General features: G+C 44.4%; 1 protein-coding gene across 2 annotated transcripts in view; it reads left to right on the top strand.

Moving 5' to 3' along the window:
* LOC108930250 (tyrosine-protein phosphatase non-receptor type 4-like) overlaps positions 1-16,405 on the top strand; it is a 37,434-nt gene extending 21,029 nt beyond the window's left edge. Inside the window, exons 8-27 of one of the 2 annotated variants that reach the window (XM_029256770.1) lie at positions 555-675; positions 1,105-1,192; positions 1,596-1,684; positions 2,466-2,529; positions 3,719-3,891; positions 4,718-4,786; positions 6,088-6,222; positions 6,738-6,893; positions 9,812-9,971; positions 10,273-10,356; positions 10,557-10,613; positions 11,066-11,222; positions 11,475-11,641; positions 12,507-12,597; positions 12,683-12,744; positions 12,920-13,066; positions 13,332-13,460; positions 13,775-13,923; positions 14,558-14,693; positions 15,253-16,405. In XM_029256770.1, the coding sequence (XP_029112603.1) occupies positions 555-675; positions 1,105-1,192; positions 1,596-1,684; positions 2,466-2,529; positions 3,719-3,891; positions 4,718-4,786; positions 6,088-6,222; positions 6,738-6,893; positions 9,812-9,971; positions 10,273-10,356; positions 10,557-10,613; positions 11,066-11,222; positions 11,475-11,641; positions 12,507-12,597; positions 12,683-12,744; positions 12,920-13,066; positions 13,332-13,460; positions 13,775-13,923; positions 14,558-14,693; positions 15,253-15,339 (2,321 nt within the window). In that variant the 3' untranslated portion in view covers positions 15,340-16,405. Of the gene's footprint in view, positions 1-554; positions 676-1,104; positions 1,193-1,595; positions 1,685-2,465; positions 2,530-3,718; positions 3,892-4,717; positions 4,787-6,087; positions 6,223-6,734; positions 6,894-9,811; positions 9,972-10,272; positions 10,357-10,556; positions 10,614-11,065; positions 11,223-11,474; positions 11,642-12,506; positions 12,598-12,682; positions 12,745-12,919; positions 13,067-13,331; positions 13,461-13,774; positions 13,924-14,557; positions 14,694-15,252 lie in introns of both variants that reach the window. The other variant, XM_029256769.1, reaches the window with a different exon arrangement.
* The last annotated feature ends 3,676 nt before the right edge of the window (positions 16,406-20,081 follow it).

The following is a 20,081-nucleotide window of genomic DNA, read 5'->3' as shown; positions in this document are numbered from 1 at the left end:
TATTTTATTAATTGACTCCTTTTACCAAATGTCACCACAAACGGAAGGTTGAAAGGTACTTAACTCCACTGTAACTGCTTCCTCTTTTCATGCTTCTCCCGTTTTAATTACAACACCGCATCTGCTTGGCCTCTGAATGGAGAAGTCTGGTGTCTCCCATTTGTCGGCTTGTTGGGAGGAAGCACAGATGTCTCTCCCGCTCTCAGCATTGCATCATGTGACTTGTCCGGTGGATGCTGTAGTCTGGAACTGTTTGCATCAGCCTGCTATTTTGTAAAATGCAGGTTTACCCATCTCCAGGGTAAAACAGCAGCCTGCCCACAACAACCCCCCCTACCCCATCCTGAATTTGAATCTGCAGTCTTCACAGCTCCCTGACCAGTATTGCAGCTGCTGTCTATGTTCCCCGAGCAGCATGAACAACAAGGGTTTGGCTTGAGAATGGGCTGACCCGCAAGCAACTCGAGCTGAGGCTAGGGGTCTGGGTCTGGGGCTGGGGGAGGGGGACAGCCATTGTCCATTGTGTCCCACACACCGCCTGCTTTGTCCTGTAGCTGAGCTGGGGGACTACAGCCACGCAGACCACCTGCCAGGCTACCTCTCTGAGTACTGCTTCATCCCCAACCCTCCCCAGGACTTTGAGAAGGAGGTGGCCAAACATCACCAGCAGCACACGTAAGGCCTCGCCCCCTTCTGTGGCACACAGTCAGTAGAATGGCATTCAGTGATGTGTCAGATCAGTTTCATGGGAAAGCTCGCCTGTCCGAGTGTTCTAATGAACTTCTGTTACCTGGAAAAAGTTTGCACCGATACAAACGTGGGTAGACAAAATGAGCATGCTGGGGCTCATTTAAGGCAATGAGCAAACACACACACACACACACACAGAGAGAGAATCAAATGCATGTGTATTGCATTGCAGACAGCTGATTGGCTGTTACAAGCTTCGCTCGCACCGGCATCCCCTCCATGGAACAAGGCCCATTGTGTAATGAGTGTGCCACTGCTCAGGTCATTGCCAAGGGCCTCTGTTTCCTCTCAGTTTTGTGAATGAGCAGCACACTCTGCCTCGAGTTAACCCCACCACTATCTTTCCCCACATAGGGGACTCTCCCCAGCCCAGGCGGAGCTCGGCTACCTGAACGCAGCTCGTACCTTGGAGCTGTATGGGGTGGAGCTTCACTATGCCAAGGTACGTGAGCGTCGTTAATTCGAACGTAACGCTGGATCTCAGCCCTCTGCCAGAATCAAGGAACTGTCATATCACACCAGTGTCGCCCTTCTCAGTTGGCTGGTGATCTCCCAAAACCCCACCTCTGCAAGGCAGTTACCAGCCTTCATTGTTGGGGACCATTTTATCCTTCCTCATTAGATCTACGCTGGGTCTGCAAAGCCAGATCTTTCTTACTTTTTTACAGAAGTTTATAATGATGTTTTCTGACTGAACTCTTGCTTTCCCTGACATCTAGGATTTCAAAGTGTTCATTCACAGTGTCACACCCTACAGAGTGCGCCTGTGATTTCCCCCCCAGAGTCATGGTGATTTAACTCCTAATCCCCCAATTTCCCTTCCATTGTCCTCCTCTTTGTTTCAGGATCAAAGCAACACTGAGATTTTAATTGGGGTGATGTCAGCAGGGATTGTCATTTACAGGAACAGGGTACGAATCAACTGCTTTCCATGGTGAGTGCGCTCCCACTTCCGGCTATGCTCAGATTAAGCGTTTAGAGTCAGAAAATCTTACCAGGAGTCATGGGGAGCTTTTGAGGGCAAAGAGGGTGGTAGGCCCCTTGGAGCCTGCAGACTGGCGTGGCTCCATGGCAGAGTATAAGCAGCTGACTGGCCTGGGGTCCAAGGGAGATATTACTGTTGTCTTCATTAACCCGCAAAGCTGGTTGGACGCACACAATATCTGACAGTGCAAAATCTGACCACAGGGGGCACTAAGTGGTGAAATTAAATATTTGCAGAATTGAGTGGGCTGCACCCAAATCTGCCCTTCCCACCCCATCCAGTTCCCAGAAAATTTGTCCAGGATTTTTAAATCCCATGGACTAAATTTAGTCTACTTACTGTGAAAAGATTTAGAGTTGTGTACACCATACCCTTGTATTGTGTTCTCTGATGTGGTTTGTTCATTTTATTAGGGTATTTTTTTCTTCTTCCTTTCAGCTAGGTACATTTTAATGCACTTTTATTTCTTCCAGCAAGTAATTTTGTGGATTGAGAGGCCCTAATAAAGGTTTTGTTGCAATGGGCATTAGTCACTTTTAGGAACTCAGGTTATATTTAGAAAATGTCTGAGTCATACTTCCAAGGAGAAGAGCAGAGAATTGGGTCAGAGAACAGTTAGGCATCGTTAATTGCTCTGATTCAACTTTATTACGTAACCAGGATGCTCAGTTACACCGCATCACTTTTTTTTTTTTTTTTTTTCCCCCTCCTCCTCTTTTTCTTATCCCAGGTTGAAGATTGTAAAGATATCATTCAAATGCAAGCAGTTCTTCGTTCAGCTACGGAAAGAACCGGTGAGAACCAGCCAAGATACATGTCTGCTTTCGAAGTAGGAGTCGGTGTGCTACTGTTAATTCTGCAACAGAAATGTGATTTGATTTTCTAGTCTGGGGGGTTTGAGGGCACACAGGGTGTCTTTGATAATTGGCAGTTGTGTTGGTTATGTAGTATAGCCAAAAAGGAGGGTGGTTTTTTTTTTTTTTTTTTTTTTTTTTTTCCATGCTGTAATTTGTACAACACCTCCAAGGCATGTGTAACATTTCATGAGGACCGCTCAGCTTTTCTGGATGGACATTTAACATGCTGTCCATTGCCAGCGCTGTCACTGTTTGTTAAAATTTACAGGCTTTATGTGTGCATTGAGCTGGTGTTGAATAACAATAATGCGCTTAACAACGTGCTCTGTTCATTATTAGTGGCCCGCATTAGTGATTCCACGGCTGACAGCGAGTCGAGACCATCTTGACATTTGTTTACTGGAAATACCACATATTGTTGTTGCATGTAATGACTGCCCTTCTGTCGTGAGTCCCGGAGAGCTCGTTACTTGTAATTAACCAGAGGAAACGGAGGGTGCGATTCGTGTGTGCTGGCAGACCTGCTGTAGGAATCAACTTCGAAAAATTCCGACGAGGCTCAAACTCACTGCGGATTTATAAGCAGGGTCAAACTCTCCAGCAAGAGACAGGAAAACATTTTGCATTAATAATGCACGGGTGCCTTTTTGAAGCCGCTCGCACTCAAAGTGAGATTCGATGGCGTCGTGATTCATAATTGATAGCTGAATGGCACAGTTTTGTGTGACCGTCAGCCTCTGAGAAAGTCCCGCTAACGTAGCCAAGGCATCGTGGAAAGAAGGTGTTGCTGCTCCGTCTTAGTTTTAAAAAGAATTTTTCTTCTACAGTAGTGTCAGATTAATACTAAAACCTACCAAAACAATGTTCTGGTTAAGGATGTAGAGTTGTGACCAAGCAGGGGGACACACCGCTGTTGTAACTTTCTGAAAGGTAGTTGAGGAAGAATATTGTACTTTATACGTAGGCCAAAATGTAAAACTAAGGGAATATACACTACAATTAAAGTGTTTTCTGGACCACTAGAAAACCTGGAAAAGTAATTCAACAGATCTGATGTAGGGAGTCTTTACATACTGAACTTCTACTGATCACAATTCCAATCTTTATTCTTTTCCACCAACTCCAGAATGAGACCCGTGAGTCGCTGCTGGGCTTCAACATGGCCAGCTACCGGACGTGCAAGAACCTGTGGAAGGCCTGCGTGGAGCATCACACCTTCTTCCGTCTGGACCAACCCATGCCCCCGCAGAAGAATTTCTTTGCACACTATTTCACTTTGGGCTCCAAGTTCCGCTACTGGTGGGAAATCCTTCTGTCTCAGGTGGATCTTGTTAGGGAGTGGCACGAGAAAATAGTACAGAAGCAGCTTCTTTTTTGGACTTAAGTTGAATGAAGTAATGAGTGCACAGTCTGAGGCAGCTGCTTTTGTGAAAGGGAGCTCAGAAAAGGTTTTCCCAGCTCTTTCTGCAGCAAGGCCAACGTGACAAATGACAGGTACAGATTACATGCATGGTGAGAGCTGGTCTGCTTAGCTAGGTGAATCATCATCCTCTGTTGTGCAATGCAGGAACAGTGTAATTTCTTACTACAGGGACAGTCCAGCTCCACAATATAACTGGATGTGAAGGATGTAATGAGGACAGTAATGAGGCAGAGTTGGAGTGAAACAGAACACAATTTGGGTGGAGGGGAGTGCAGAAATAACACTGTTTTGAGCTGGCCATCACTTGGGAACAGAGCCGGGATTGCCCAATCCTACCACTAGAGGGGTGCTGAGTGATGTATTTATAGTTATGGTGTAAAACACAATTTTAGCTTTTCATATATATGTGTGTGTGTGTGTGTGTGTGTGTGTGTGTGTCTATATAATTAGAATTTAAACCAACTCCTGAATGTAAAGTGAGTATGGTAGGGATATATGCTTGAGATATACTGGTTTACCTGGTACAAGGATGTTTTTTAATTTTTAAATGTTGCGCTAATGGAGTTGAAGTCTGTGGCTTTCTAAACATCTCTAAAATGCTGCTGAGATGCTGTTCGTTTGTATCTGTGAAGTGTTGCTAAAAATGGATGTTGAAGCAGTCTACAGTCTTGCCATGTTCTTGAAGCAGTCTGTTTCCTGCAGTGGGAGAACAGAGGTTCAGTCCGTGCAGTATGGCAAGGAGAAGTGCATCAAGGACAGGGTGTTTGCCAGGTAATGTGCTGTGTGAGTGTGTGTGTATGTGTGTGTGATAAACTGCTGCTCCAGATGACCCTGACCATTGCCAGCATGTGTGAGGTAGAATTGCTGGCATTCTGGAATTTCTCTTGGCTCTGTAATCAAATTACAGTGATTTCTTTACTACAAGAGGGGAGGGGGGCTATCCAAGCATGTAGGCCATTGTTCTCCTGCTGTGTGCTGAAGCTGAGAGGGATCAGTTGCATTGCAACCATCTCTTTAACAACCTTGACCCATCTACTGCCGGGGTGTTGTTGATATGGGTAGAGAGCATGATGGTGGCAGAGGTGGGATCTCTAGGCCCTGCCCTGGTTTGACAAGATAGCTTTAATCCTCCATGCATTTTGTGATGAGACATAGTTATAGGTGACATGAATGTCACATCTCATCAGGCAAGCATGTATTTGTTTTCAGTTTGTCTTTGGAATTGGTACAAGATTTCAGTGTTTAAAATTTAATTCCCCAAGTCTTGTTTTTTCCACTGTACTCCATCTGATTGTGAGGGCTGTCTGTGCTGGTGTCTTCCTGTGTGCGTGAGTATATGAGTGTGTCCTTTCTATCAAGTTTTGTTTGACAGAATCTTCCAGTGCATTTACTGCTGGGTAACACACTCAGTGATCCATTGAATAACCAGTGCAACACAGATGCCTTAGTGCATCAAGCTAAATGTATGCCTGGTGAGGGCACATCTTCTCAAGCTGTGTTTGATGTTCTGCTGGGAGAAGTTACCCTTGATGGTGCTATTTCTAACTTCTGTTTCACTTTATTGTTTTAATAATTTATGAGACTTACTCCCGCATCCTTGATTCGTAGAAGTGTGGTGCTTTGCAAGAGCTGTGGTGGTGAAGTTTGACGTTTTGGCTGGGTACTGAGCTGGTATTCAAATGGCTGGCAGAGAGTCGAACAGGACTGCTTTTCTCTGGGCACTGTTAAGATGCCATTGGCTCCCTGAACTGGGACTGCTGGTTGGGTGCTACAGTTTTTCCTCAGTGATAGGCTCAACAGCACTTGGAAGCAACATGGTAGCAACTGAATAGGTAGCTTATCTTGGACCCCACTTGACCTTTTTTCAGCTCTGCATTCAGAGGCTCTTTGTTCTGTCAAAATTACTGTTTTGTGCACATAGCAGAAGCATCAGTGGTTGAGAAGAATGAAATGTAGTGGAAAGGGTTTTTTTTTTTCCATGTAGATCTCAAGAAGATTTTGGTGATTAACCCTCTGTTTCCAACAAGGAATGTGCAATGAAGACTGCATGAATGATGATGCCTTCCAAACAGATCCCCCAGTAAACCCTTGGCCAGAAAGCTGATAAGTGGGATGGACTGGGAAACGGTGAGCAGAAATTCCATGTCGGACGAGAGGCTGGAGACCCAGAGCCTGCCTACACGATCCCCTCCCGGGACCCCAAGCCAGTGAGTAACATATGCATTCTCTCAGATGCACGTACTGTATGCTAGAAACGTCCAGTGAAAGACCTGCGCGCACACACTACAAAAGGCTGATGTGATGCATATTTCACCAGGGCAGCTACACCAAATCTGCTGTAGTTTTTGTGTGTGGGGTGAGGGGAGAATATAAGTAACTCAGGGAAGCATGGTTGGGAAGCCCACTGAGGAGATCAGTGAGGGCCCCCTTCCCCCCCATATGGAACAGACAGATGTGTTACCACGGCTAAGGGCCATGAGCTTCGGGAGGGAGGTGGAGTCACGTCGTGCAGTAGATCAGGACAAAATGAGCAGAGACAGCAGTAGCAGCAGTCAGGTCAACAGCACAGAACAGGCCTGCGGTGGGCTGCAGGGTGTCGGCCATGTGTTCAAAGCCAGCCTGAACAACAGGGCTGCATACCTTCTTTTTACATACTATGCAGCATCACCATTAATCCCTCTCTTATTTGCCCCCCTGTCCTACCCCACCCACCTTGCAGCAGGAACTCCATGTTTGCACAGGATGGGGCCCGACAGCGACCGTCTTCCGTCGGACACCTGGTGGACCATGTGATCCACACCTCTCCCAGTCAGGTCTTTGCCAACCACAAGTCAGCCTCCTCCACCCAAGCCAACAGCATCAGCCTGGACTCTTCCCCGTAAGTGTTCCTGTGCCACCCACCTTTCTGTGACATTATAGCTAAATATCATACTAAAAATGTATGCAGAAACCTTTCTAAAATGTTTTTAAAACATCTATGCTTTTGATACCCTGGTTTTCATTCACAGAAGTCTGGTAAGTCATTGTTGGTTCATGTGACTTTATAATAAAACATAGTTCTTGGTTCTCAACCTGAAGTTATATCATTGGTTGGTAGTAGTGTATGACACACCGATACCCTGAATGAGGCCAAACCAGTGTTGGTCAAATTTTGTTTCAACTATTGACAAAGACTAAATAAGAGGAGGACTTTGACTGTGATACAGAACTGGGAGAACACCCCCCAAAATGAGAGCTTCAAAGACAGTTAATGATTTTAATTGGAACTCTTCAAACAGACCCATAAACGTTTATGGGACTCACTAGACAGTAATAGTGAAAACATTTTGGTCTAGACGTCTTGTGCTGCCTCGTAGATTGGAGCTGCTGTGTACTTGAGCCAAATTTTTCACTCCCTCCAGTGCTTTCTTATTGTGTCCATGTTGAGCTGGACTAATGAGTTGAACATTTACTGAGGTCTGTGAGAGACACTTGTGTTTGTGGAAACTGTGTTTTTCACACAGGCTGTGGGGACTGCCCACTTGCTGGTTCTCCCCACACCTTCCAGCCCAGAATCTCCTGGTCATACCCAAGTCCCATATCCAAAGTGATGCGGGCGCCAGAATCCGCAGCAGTCTTACCACAATAAACCCCTCTCTCCACAGCTGACTCGAAAGACAAGAGACTCTTTCCAGTGGAATCTAATCTGGAAACTCCCCCATATGAGTTCAGTTGTGTTTACGTTTTTGTTTGTCCCCTGCCTTATTTGCTTTGTTTAATGTGTTTTCTTTAATATGGTTCTGAGCCTCTTGCTGGTGTTATCTAAACGGCCGGGGGCTGCATCGGCAGGCCCTGCACAATGGGATGCTTTCAAAGCCCTCAGTGATAATTCGGGCCCAGCTTAGATGGCTTCTGTGAGGAGCTGAACTGCAAACACGCGGGCCGACGCTAACGGTTCTTATGCTAATGTGGTACAGTGGGCAGGGAGTTTCTCCTCGCATCCCACCGACATGCGGGGTCTTCAGTGAATATCTCGTCTGAAGTCAGCCATTTGATTTGTGCTTCGGTGTTGTGAACAAAGTCTTGTCCTCCTTGCAGGTTGTACTGCTTGTTAAACAGCAGCGTGTATGTCTGCATATGTGTCTGTTAATGATAGCTACAATCAGAGTTTGTGGCCAGTGTGAGTGTGTGCAGCTGTGCATTTAGTTTTCATTCAGTCTGAGTTTGAACACCACTGTGTATTTGTCTTTTAATTATGACATTGTTTCCAGTTCGTGTCTTTGCACGCAGCTGTGAGTTCACATATGGTTGTTTTCATTTGTGTGCATTTCTATACAGCTGTGCATTTCTTACTTTCCTCTTCCTGCCTCGTGCAGTTGACATCGGGTCACAGATGTGTTCCTGGAGGTTTCCTGGTCCCAGCTGCTCCTTTTCTCAGCAGTGCTTCCTGTATTAATTACCTTTTACGTTTAATTTTTCTCATTGTCTTTTTGTTGTCTGAGTGGTGTGCTGTGGTCAGCTGTAGGTGCGCAGCTCTTGCCTCAAAATCTCATACAGCAGAACCCTTTCACACTGCTATGTCTCATGAAATCATTCCCACTAGGGCTGTAACGGTCACTTTTCAGTAGTCAACTACTCTTGTGATTGTCCTGAAGATTAATCAAGTAATTGGATAGGAAGAAATACTTCTGCGTTTTATTAAACAGCAGTACAAAATGAAGAGGAGAGGAAATTATGGGAAATCTCTTAAAATGAAAAATTTTTCGTTTCATATATATATCTGTTTAAATGGTATTTTATTGGGATCAAAGTATAATCTGAAGTGTATACAAAACCTGTTTAGCCATCAAGGGTCATATTAATTATACTTTGGATCACCCAATGCAGGAAAAACCCAGAATTTTTTTTTTTTTTTTTTTAACAAAAAATCCCTGATTGAGTTTCAAAGAATATATATTGCTGAAATCCAGTAACCAGAAATATAATTTCAAATATTCATAAGTAAATATAAATCAACATTTTTAGCATTTTATCATTCCAAGTTATTCTTAGAATAGAAAATAGCACAAATTATAATTTGTACTGCTGAAATTTAAGTATAGTTTAGGCTTAAGGTACACATTACAGTAACAATTAAGTAAATTTTTTTGGAATTTTTAGGAGGCTAAAGCCAATGCCCAAGAAAGTTAGACTAACAGAAGAGAGCAGACGCATTCACACAAGTTGCAGTGGCAGTTGGCAGACCAATGAAAGGTGCATTAACTGCAACCAGGTGGCCTGGATTGTAGAGCAGAGACTGGCAGTGCACACCTCTCAGTAACAACAAAAAAAAAATCCTCCATCTCTCAAGCCTTAGTCATATCACATTGACAATGTCAACTCTTGGTGCGACGGGAATTGCTATCCGTGCACTCTACAAATCCATATGTATAAAGAAGTGTGTGTGTGTGTGTGTGTGTGTAAAATGACTCTTGGAAGTAGAAAATTTGAATCAAGGATTTTAATTAATTGAGGAATAGTTTAAGCCCTAATTTCCACACTTAAGAGCATCCACTGCTTGCAGAGACCAAAGATCACTTTCCTGTGTCTAAATGCCACTGTCATTTCTGGAAGGCAATCCGGGCTGCTGTTTTTAGGAACCAAGTTAATTTTAGTTGAAACGTGATAAGTGAACATATGCTTTAATTGTGAGCCACAACTTCTTAAGATGTTGACAGAGGTGGACTAAAGCCTGACCCCATCCGTGGTCCAGCCTGCCTGTTACCTCAAGCTATTGCCTTTGTGTTAACTAGTTTGCCCCACGTTTGCCTTCTTTAGGTCACCAGAAGCTCCTGCAGATGGACAGCCCCCAGCCCTTCCGCCCAAGCAATCAAGGAAGAGCTTCTATGCCAGCCTCACCCAGGCGCAATCTCAGCAGGAGCTTGACAACCACGTCAATGAGTTGTACGACATCCCTGTGGCAACGGAGAAGGCTGTGGTAAGGGCCCCTTTCAGCTGCCTTTTTTGTGCATCGTCCATCGTGAGTTATGGAGCATGCATATGGGATATTGTTTCTTATAAATCCCTGCAGCCAGTGGAGTGGTTCTGGCCTGGGAAAGAACTTTTCCCACACAGTCTTGGAGTTGCTAGTCTGGCTTCTTGGTTGTTGTCTTCGCCACAGCAAATGTGAAAAAGGCTGTGGTTTTGTGTGCCATATGGAAGTGCACAACTTGTCACCTTAAGCCACTGGTGACAAGGTGGTGCTGATGCTCTGTTGGTAACCTCACTCCCGTTACCAGGTAAACGGAGTTGTTCCTCACGATAATCTTGTCCTGATCAAGATGAGACCGGATGAAAATGGGCGATTTGGGTTCAACGTGAAGGTACGGTTCTGCTCTCATCACTAATGCGTTCAGAATTGTCATTCTGCATTGCTTCTCCATATGTAAACACCCACACTTATCATTATGTAACGTGGTACAATCTGCTTGTTTATTATAAATGTTATCAATGCGTAAAATACAACATGTGCATGCATGTGTTATTTCTAGATAAAAAATGTCATTCCCCCCCCTTTCTTCAGGGTGGCTTGGATCAGAAGATGCCGGTGATTGTGTCGCGAGTGGCTCCAGGAACCTCTGTACGGTTCAACTTGAAGGGAGGGGTGGTGTACAAACCATCCCCTGCTAGCCATATACCACTATTGCTAATCAGCTGGGGGAACAATTTTATTTATTGTCCATTTATAAGAATCCTGTTGAGGCCAGCTGTTATTTTAAAACTCTCAAAAAAGGTGTGTGTGTGTGTGAGAGATTCTGTCCAGAGAGAAACTGATTTTATGTATCTAGGACATAGTGATACTTGGTGTAAAACACAGTTCTTGGGTTGATGAGTGCAGTCAAGAGTAGGTGGTGTATTGTTATGTCAAAAAGCAGTGCCTGAGTCTTAACAGGTGGCTTCCATGTAAATTAGTTTACAAGGCACCCTGTGGTCTAACACAGTTTAAGTCACTGAAAACCCTCTGCCCTTTTACACCCCCACCACCACGTGTCTCCCTGACTCCGCTCTGCTCTTGCAACCTCCCCCTTGCAGGCTGATCTATGTGTGCCCCGTCTGAACGAGGGCGACCAGGTGGTGCTGATCAATGGGCGGGACATCTCGGAGCACACGCATGACCAGGTGGTCATGTTCATCAAGGCCAGCTGCGAGAGCCACTCCGGGGAACTCGTCCTGCTGGTACGACCCAACGGTGAGTTCCAACCAACCGACTGGTCGCTCACACTGCAGCCGAGGTGCTGCTGTTCATCACAGTGACCCTTTGGGCTGTTTCTTTCGCTTCAGTCAAGATTCATAATTGCTGCCGTACCTAAACAGCTGTGGTCACAAAGGCCCCTCGGCCGTGGCTATGAGAGCTCATTGGGCTGTTGATTGGGTCTCGGCAGTGGAGGGATGAGTAGAATGCTGCCCATTTCCCTTAATCTCTCATCGGGGTCCCATGCAGCAATATACGACGTGGTGGACGAGCAACTGGAGGCGGAGCCAGACTTCCAGTACATCCCAGAGAAGTCGGTGCTGGACCCAACCCAGCTGGATGGGGATGCCTGGAAGGAGTCCATGCAACAGCTGAAGGAGGGCTTGAGCAGCGGAGCCGTGCTGGCCCAGTTCGATGTGAGTGTCCTTCTGCGTCCCCGTCATTGCTTTTCATTTCCCACTGTAGTACCCCAGCGGTTCTAGTGGTTACCGGTACTAACACCCCCCTTCTCCCATCCCTTCCATCATGGCTGCCACACAAGATGTTACTTCTGGTTTTCTCTCCACTGGGTCTGTGACTTTCAGTACCGGCTTCAGCACGAAGCCCTACAGCATCTCTTAACATCTGTGTTTTTCACTCCTCATGTTTGCCATTTAAAAAAAGCGGAACCGGTAAGCAGAAATGCGAGTTGACCCAAGGTGGCCATCAGCGTAATGCCATATCATAGTGAACTCCTATTACTTCCTGTCATTCTTCATGTAGCTCTAGCAGCTTCCTGTTTGGCTCCCCTGATAGCTCATTAAAGAGGGAGGACACTGAGCTTTGTGGTGCAAGGGCAGAAATGCTGACGAGGACTCTTCCAACTGCATGTGCGCAGTGGACGTCATGCAGCAGGGCTCCTGTATTTCTTCCTTTATTGCTGATTGGGGAGTTAACTTGTTCTAGAGGATTTAAAAAAATCTCTTGCAAACCTAGATGCCTTGGAGCCCTAAACGTGAGGGTCAATGGAATTAAATGTCTTAAATTTTGAAACTTTGAGAAAATGTAAATCCAAGGCAAACTGCTTGTCATGTAATGAAGACATGGGCCGGTACAAACCAGCTGTGTATCTAGAGTTCGAATGTGCCCATGTGTTTTACAGGGTTTAGTATAAACCCTACACTTTTTGTTTCCTCTTCCTCCTCTTGGGGGGGGGGGGACTGGTAAAGTTTCACTACATTATTTGTTTTTAAATGCTTTCATTGTTCTTCCCCAGTAATAATGTTTTGCCTTCATTTGCAGCAACTGTACAGGAAAAAGCCTGGAATGACCATGTCTTGTGCCAAATTACCTCAGAACATTTCCAAAAATCGATACAGAGACATCTCACCTTGTGAGTAGAGCTACTCGTCCTGCAAATATCCTTAGATAGTCTCAGAAGTTTGATACATAAACGTTCTTTGTCTCCATCTTTCCAGACGATGCAACACGGGTTATTCTGAAAGGCGTGGATGACTACATCAATGCAAATTATATCAATGTGAGTGAGCCAGTTTTGGCCTCTTCATTAAACATTCAATGTCTGAGAGTTGCCCCAAGTAGCTCGCAGGCAAAGCTTGTGTGTCACGCGATTGCTTGAAGCTACCCTTTGACCATGATTACCAGATTGAGCCGTGACTGATCCCTGCACTTCGGTCTTTTCGCTACCCCCCCAGATGGAGATCCCAGCCTCTAGGACCATCAACCGCTACATCGCCTGCCAGGGGCCTCTGCCTAATACGTGCACAGACTTCTGGCAGATGACCTGGGAGCAGGGGTCTTCCATGGTGGTCATGCTCACTACACAGGTGGAGCGAGGACGGGTGTGTCCCTGAGTTTCTACCCCCCTTTTTAACCATAGCCCCCTCTGTGGGGTGGGGGGGGGGGTGTCAGGATTTTTGGGTTACCACTCTAAAAGTTCTGGGCAGCAAAGTCTTCCTTTGGTGTAGGACTTAATAAACAAGGCTTTTGTCATGCCTTGTCATAAAGAGGCATGCACATGATACAGGTAAAGAGCATGATAGTCCCCCCCCCCCCCCTTCTTTTTCTTCAACAAAACAGCTGATGTTGCCTGTTCTCTCACTGCAGGTGAAGTGTCATCAGTACTGGCCTGACAACTTGGCCAGCACCGCATATGGCAACTTTCAGATCGAGTGTCTGACAGAAGAAAAGAAGTCTGCGTTCTTGGTGAGGAACTTGATGCTCACCAACTTGGAGGTGAGGGGAAACACACCACCTGTTCAGCATGCCTTTTTTTGAATCGTGGAGAAATTGCTGGAAACTTCTGTGGCTTCTATGTGTTACTATGGTGAAATATGTGTGGGCTTTTTGCTGCCTAGTTGTGCAAGTACTTAAGGAGTTGCTATGGCAACTCAGTCGATTTGGAGCATAGGTTCTGGTTGCGTTGCCATGGAGAAGGTCCTGTTGAATGTGTACTGCGGAGAAGCGGAGTGTGCCTGTTGACTCTGTGTTATCCTAATTGACTCTGTTGGTTTGCTGTTTCCATGGCTACCTGCTTTGCCTCCATACAGAGCAACGAGAGCCGGCAGGTGACCCAGATCCAGTACATGGCCTGGCCGGATCACGGTGTGCCTGACGATTCTACAGACTTCCTGGAATTTGTGAGGCTGGTGCGGAACAAAAGGGCAGGCAAAGATGAGCCGGTGGTGGTCCACTGCAGGTACGCGGCAGAGAAGTGGGCATGGCCCTGACGCTACTTTCCTGCAGGATGTTGGCACCCAACACAAGTCACTTCCTTGAATTTGAATGCCTATGCTGTTGCTTATAAGCTACACCATAGTTACGTTTTACATTATGCTGTTGTTTCCTTTTATTTCCAAATGGTAACATGCATTTAATGTCTTTTGTTAATGTGTGTCTTATAAATGCAGTACACTCTAGGTTGCAGTGTAACCACCATGAATCCGAAACCACTATTAGGAAGACAGATGGAATACTAATCTATTTGAGCATTTGTATTTCCCTACATTAGTTTACGTGGGTATTTAAACACACCGGAGCAGGGGTTCTGTAAATCCAGTACATTCCTACAGGAGGCGGTTCATAACGGTGTTGGTAACGATCAGCATCCGACTACTATGAACAGTACAGGAGAGCAGTTTAATGGTGTTGAAACAGCAAATATGGGAAACCTTGATTTACCCTGTTGAAAGCTTGTCTGTAGTGTGCTGAAATATTCACTTGTGTGTTTGCCTTTCCTTTGAAATGTCTGTGGGTTCACACAGTCACACCTCAGTACCCAAATCACAGCAGAATCGTGTGTGTGTGTGTGTGTGTGTGTGTGTGTGTTGCAGTGCAGGGATCGGCCGGACCGGAGTTCTCATCACCATGGAAACAGCAATGTGTTTGATAGAGTGCAATCAGCCCGTATACCCGCTGGATATTGTGAGGACAATGAGAGACCAGAGGGCAATGATGATTCAGACCCCTGTGAGTATACACCCCCTCCGAATTTCCTTTCCGTTCACCACGCTGGCCTGGTCTGCCACTTTCATTTGGGCCATAAGGCGGCGTCCTAATGAGGAAAAGGTGCCGATGGCTGAAACTGAGCGGTAGAGAAGACACAAAGTAATCGGAGGATATGGCAGATCTAAAATCTTGTAAGCCTTTATACAGTAGCATTCCAATATTAAAGTGTATATACCTTCCCAGCAGGATGTCATGTTTTCATTTTATTTGTTCACCTGACACTTTTCTCCAATGCAAATTGCATTGTTAGTTTTGTGCACTATTTGCAATGCTTTACCTATTTATACAGCTGGGTAATTTTTTTTTTTTTTTTTTTTTAACTGTATCAGTTCAGGTCAGTACCTTGGTCAAGGGTACTTAAAGCATGAATTGCATTTGAACACATGGCTTTTTTTATTGTGATCGACAGTCCTAACCAATGTACATCCTGCTGTTGTATGTCACATGTGCCCGGCTACATGTATCGGTCATGACTGGTCACGTGTTGCCATACCTCACTGCTTTATTGCTGTGCTTTCAGAGCCAGTACAGATTCGTATGCGAGGCGATCCTGAAGGTGTACGAGGAAGGACTAGCCAAGGGCACCGACTCTACCCAAGACGAGTGAAGCGGCTGGGCAACTCGACAAACTCGGTGCCCCGCCTCACTCTGAAGGGCCGAAGCCTGGACAGCAGACCCGGCCGGCTGAGACTCCGTGACGGCTTTTCTTGTGCTACCAGAGGCTGGCCTGGGTTGGTTCGAGGAGAACCCAGCTGGAAAAGGAGTACGCCTGGGCGCTGGGTCCTTGCAGGACCCTTAGCACTGTTGCACTTTATGCTTTCAAAAAAAGTACTACAAGTAATTCTAAAAGGACAAAAATGAAAAGGAAAAAATCCCAATCATGAGAAATATGAAGAGGTACATTGTGACAGGAGTATTCAGGGTGTATGTGTATAGATATGTACATAGTCATATGTACATTCTGTATATATGTACACACACAAAGGAGTGCCAAACAGTGAAGGACTGGAGTTCAAAGAAGCATTTCTTCATTTTGTGTAGTTTTTGCTGTTTCTTCCCATGCCTGACGTGTGTAATAAATCCACAAGTAAGAATGATGAGAATAATATTAGCTATTTTTAAAAAGTATTTAAGTTTTAGTTAAGTATAAAGCCCTGTTTGCAGAAGTAAAATATATATATTTCTTTGATTTAGAACAATTTGCCAACTAGAAATTTAGTAATTTAGCTTCATGAGTTTGTGATTATTTCCTTTTCCCCTTTCTGGTAAAAAGGAATTTATCTGATCCTGTCTACTGTCCCTGCGATGGAAAGACTGCAGCTTCTGTGGAGCACTTTCAGTGACATAGCTCTTATGTGCACCTTTTTTTTTTTTTTTTAATATAAATTAAAATAACCACGCTGTAGGTAATGCTTCTTGTCATTGACAGTTCTGCTGATTTCAACAAAAAGGAGCTTGCAAACCAGCTACACCTGTGAGTGTGAGACCTTTGCACGAGTTCCCGTAGCGTGTGACAGGTGTGTGTCCAAGGAATGACACCGGAACGTGAGGAGGCCTAACTTATGAACTGAACTCTTAAGTTATTTTCCCTTGTTTGTTGCTTATTGTTGTATTTTAAACAAATGTACAGAACAAAAGTGGCAGAATCCAAAGTGGTGGTTTTTTTTTTTTTTTGTAAAAAATTTAAGGCCATGTTGATGAATTTAGGGAGCAGGTCACCATGGTACATATTGTAGATCAAGTGATATTCACACCAGGTTATTTGCAGCAACACCATACCACAGGGAAATGACTAGAAGGTAGCACACAGGTCCTAGATATATAATACAGTGTGTTTTGTGGGAATGCAAGATTAGCAGGGTGTTCTCACACAGTGTGTGTGTGTGTGTTATGTTTGAGTTATGGGGTAATCTGTAATGGGCTAACAAACAAGTGGGCAGTTCCTGGCTTTCCTGACCCTGCAGAGCAGGTTGAGCCTGATTTCACAGATTGTGTTTTGCAAAGTGTGGTTCCTATGAACATCTTATGCGATGTAACAAATTTTGCCATCAAAAATAAGTCCCTCCTCTGAGCAGGGAACACTGAGACACAGCTGCAGCCTTCCACAAGCCGCAGTGGTTCTAGTACTCGTTGATATGGCCTTTAAATTCTGGACTGCACCGCATATGGGTGCAGCTTTGAGAAAATTGGCCCTCTTTTCTTGAACCACTGACACCATGTCGAGTCTTTTACCGTCTTCAGTTTGAATCTGTTCATTCTGCAGCCTTCAGGAAAACTCTCCATACCCAAGTCAGCCTACTTCTTCCTGGTTTCCTGTCACCTTCCCATAGGATGTAGGGGTTAACTCTAGGGCAGCCGTGCTTTGTTTCCAAGCAGCAGCAGCACTGAATTATGGATGGCATTTTATGTACCACCTCAAATGAGTCTTATGCAGGCTTGGGGGACATGAATTTGCTTGACAAGGTCAATACCTCACCCCTGTCCCTAGGATCTCATGAAGACACTTCAGTACTCATTGCTTCATTCATGGGACCGTCTGCTGCCTTTCAGTCATCTGACCCCATGCTCCAGTACAAACCATCAGAGCACACATTTGTAAGAAGTTAAAGCCCACTGCTACTGACCATCTCAACCAAATTTCCTTCCCCCGGGTACTGCAGAGTGTACATCAACTATTTAAAAATTGATAGTTAGGAGAACTGGGTTTTGAGGACCAACAGATGTTTTTACTCTTAAATGTGTAGCAGCAAGCTTTGATTTAATAAGGCAAGGATTGTGATGTGTGATGGCATAAGCTATAGGTTTGTTTTAGGACATGGGGTGAGAAGGGTGGAGTGCTTTTTTTAAATAAAGGTGGGTGACTTTTTGCTTCCTAGAAATGGACAGCACTTTGCAGCTTACTCTATGGCCTTTGGTGCTACCTAACAGGTTGTCAGGGGGAGGAAATGATGCTAAAATTTTATTTATTTTTTTTTTAGAGAATTTGAATTTGCATAGTGCCACTTATTTTTGTGTAAATAAGACCATGTAAATGTTGTACATTAAAAATGTTTAAAATAAAAAGGAAAACATTTTGTGTGACTTCAAAAATTATTTTTCTGGAGCCTTTTTCCCCCCTCAACCCACCTGATTTTTCTCACAATCCTGAGTGGTCTTCAGTGTGATGTGCCACAAAGACACAAGACTGGAGGAAGGTGTTCTTCAGGTAGTTGGCCTGTTGACTTACCATAAATCCATTATCACTAACTCCTTGTCCATATCAGGGTCCTGGTGGTCTAGAGTCTCTCCTGGAAACAGAGCACAGTACAGGGTACATATTGGGCAGCAGGCCAGTTTGTCACAAGGCAATAAAATAAGCAGAGTTATAAAATGAGTCTGGATTAAAGAATTGTCTTAGTAACAAGAAGGGCTGCGCAAACAAGCGTACGGAAAGCCAACGATTTCCCGGCGGGGTTTGCTGAGGCCGGCGCTCCGGTGTGAACATTGAGTTCATTATTGAAGGACCTCCTTTGGGCTCATCATTTGATCCATTGGACCATATTGAAAAGCTGTAATTGGAGGGGGGGTGGGCACAAATGAACCATAGGAGAATTGCATCATCCAAGGCTTCTGGGAAATTGGGGCAAACAAAAATTATATTTCAACCCTTTGGCTCTGGATTTTGTTTGTTGGGCTGAATTAGAGATTTTTCCATCCATCTATCCATTCATCCATTTTCAATTGCAACTCATGCTATTAGGGATGCGATGATTAGATATTTTACCAGTGTTTATTAATGCCCATTTTACTCCCCAGGTTGATAAAAATATATGGTGGGCTGGTGAAACAACGTAAGAATCAAGATTTTACTTCCTAAGAAATGAATTTTGAACAGTTTTAAATATCCTGTCAGTGGATATTTTACTTTTTGCCAGCTTCAGTTTATATAAAAATATACATTTGTGGAATAAGGGTTTGTTCACACTGTTTCGCTAACTTCTTACAGCACTGCACAATTATCTCTGTTGAGAAAATTAACATTGTATTTCAAATGTTTGCCTAATTTATGATGCTCCTTCATTCAAAAAGCCATGCAGACTGCTTTGAATATGTTTACAGTGCCATTTATGAATTATTAATGGCTGTCTGCTGAAAACTGACTGCATTTGTTACAGTAGCTGCCTACATCATATATTCAGGGATACAGACAGAATACCATGTTTTTCCTTGCCTTTATAAGGTATTAAGTATATTTTCTAATAATGATCAATGTAAATATAATTTACTATTCATGTCAGTTTTCTCTCTGACACGAAGTATAATTTATTTTTTAGTGACTTCTTACTGCTCATTTGTTACTGTGCTTCTTTCTGAAGATGGAACATTCACAGGGGGAATGGAAATAAGCTGTGCTTCCATTCAATGTATGAATTTATCACACATTGAGCAGTCAGTGTTTGGGTCCATGCGTTGGTTTCCATAAAAATGCACTATGAATATTGAGAAATAGTATTAAATATTAAGGAATACTAAAACTAATATCAGTGTGAAAAAAAACGAAATACTTTGCGGGTTATGTTTCTCTTCCTTCTGAAACTATTCTCTGTTCATCTCTCACTTTGTTAACGTGTTTGAAGGGAATCCTGACGCCTCCCCACCATTGACCACTGCCCCCCACCCCCCACAATCCTCTTGATTCATCTCTCCTGCTTAATTGGCACAGTTGTGTAATTAAGCGTGAGCAGGGCGCGCGCGCGCACGGTGGGAAGCGCGTTTCTGCGCACCACGCGCGGCCAGACGATGGCGCTGTTGCGGAGTGAAGCGCAATGCAATTATGAATTATGCTCAATACTTCTTGGACTGAGAAGCAGATGTAAACAGCATTTTGATGTTGCGTCGAAGCTGAGAGCCATAGCGCGTTCTTCAGTTTGGTTTTCATGGTCTAGCGCTGTAGCCGGTTTTATGCTTCACACATTATGACACTCGATATTTTAAAGGAACCAGTTCATGTTATTTTTTTCTGACTGATGCATCTCAGTGTTCTGAATTCGATGTCTAATCATGGCTGTTCGGAAATGATCATTCTATCGCCACTAGGAATATGACCGATCATTCATTCATTCATTCATTCATTCCCGTATCAAGAATTACCGTAGCTCTAAGAACCCCACTGCATCAGTATCTTCAGAGAACTTCACGTGAATTTGGAGTGTGCAATTTCTCAAAGATGTGTGAATAATAAAATAATTTTAACATCTAGTTTAGCATGTTCATCATGTCCAGATCATTGTCTAGCTCGGCTCCCCCGCACAACTCCTGATATTGTCCCTTTAAATGCAAATCCAGATTCGCTTTACGTCATTTCCGGCA

This window comes from Scleropages formosus, chromosome 12, assembly GCF_900964775.1.
Source record: "Scleropages formosus chromosome 12, fSclFor1.1, whole genome shotgun sequence".
Classification (NCBI taxonomy): Eukaryota; Metazoa; Chordata; class Actinopteri; order Osteoglossiformes; family Osteoglossidae; genus Scleropages; species Scleropages formosus.
Note: the sequence above shows the minus strand (reverse complement) of the source record. Positions and strands in the feature narration are given on the sequence as shown.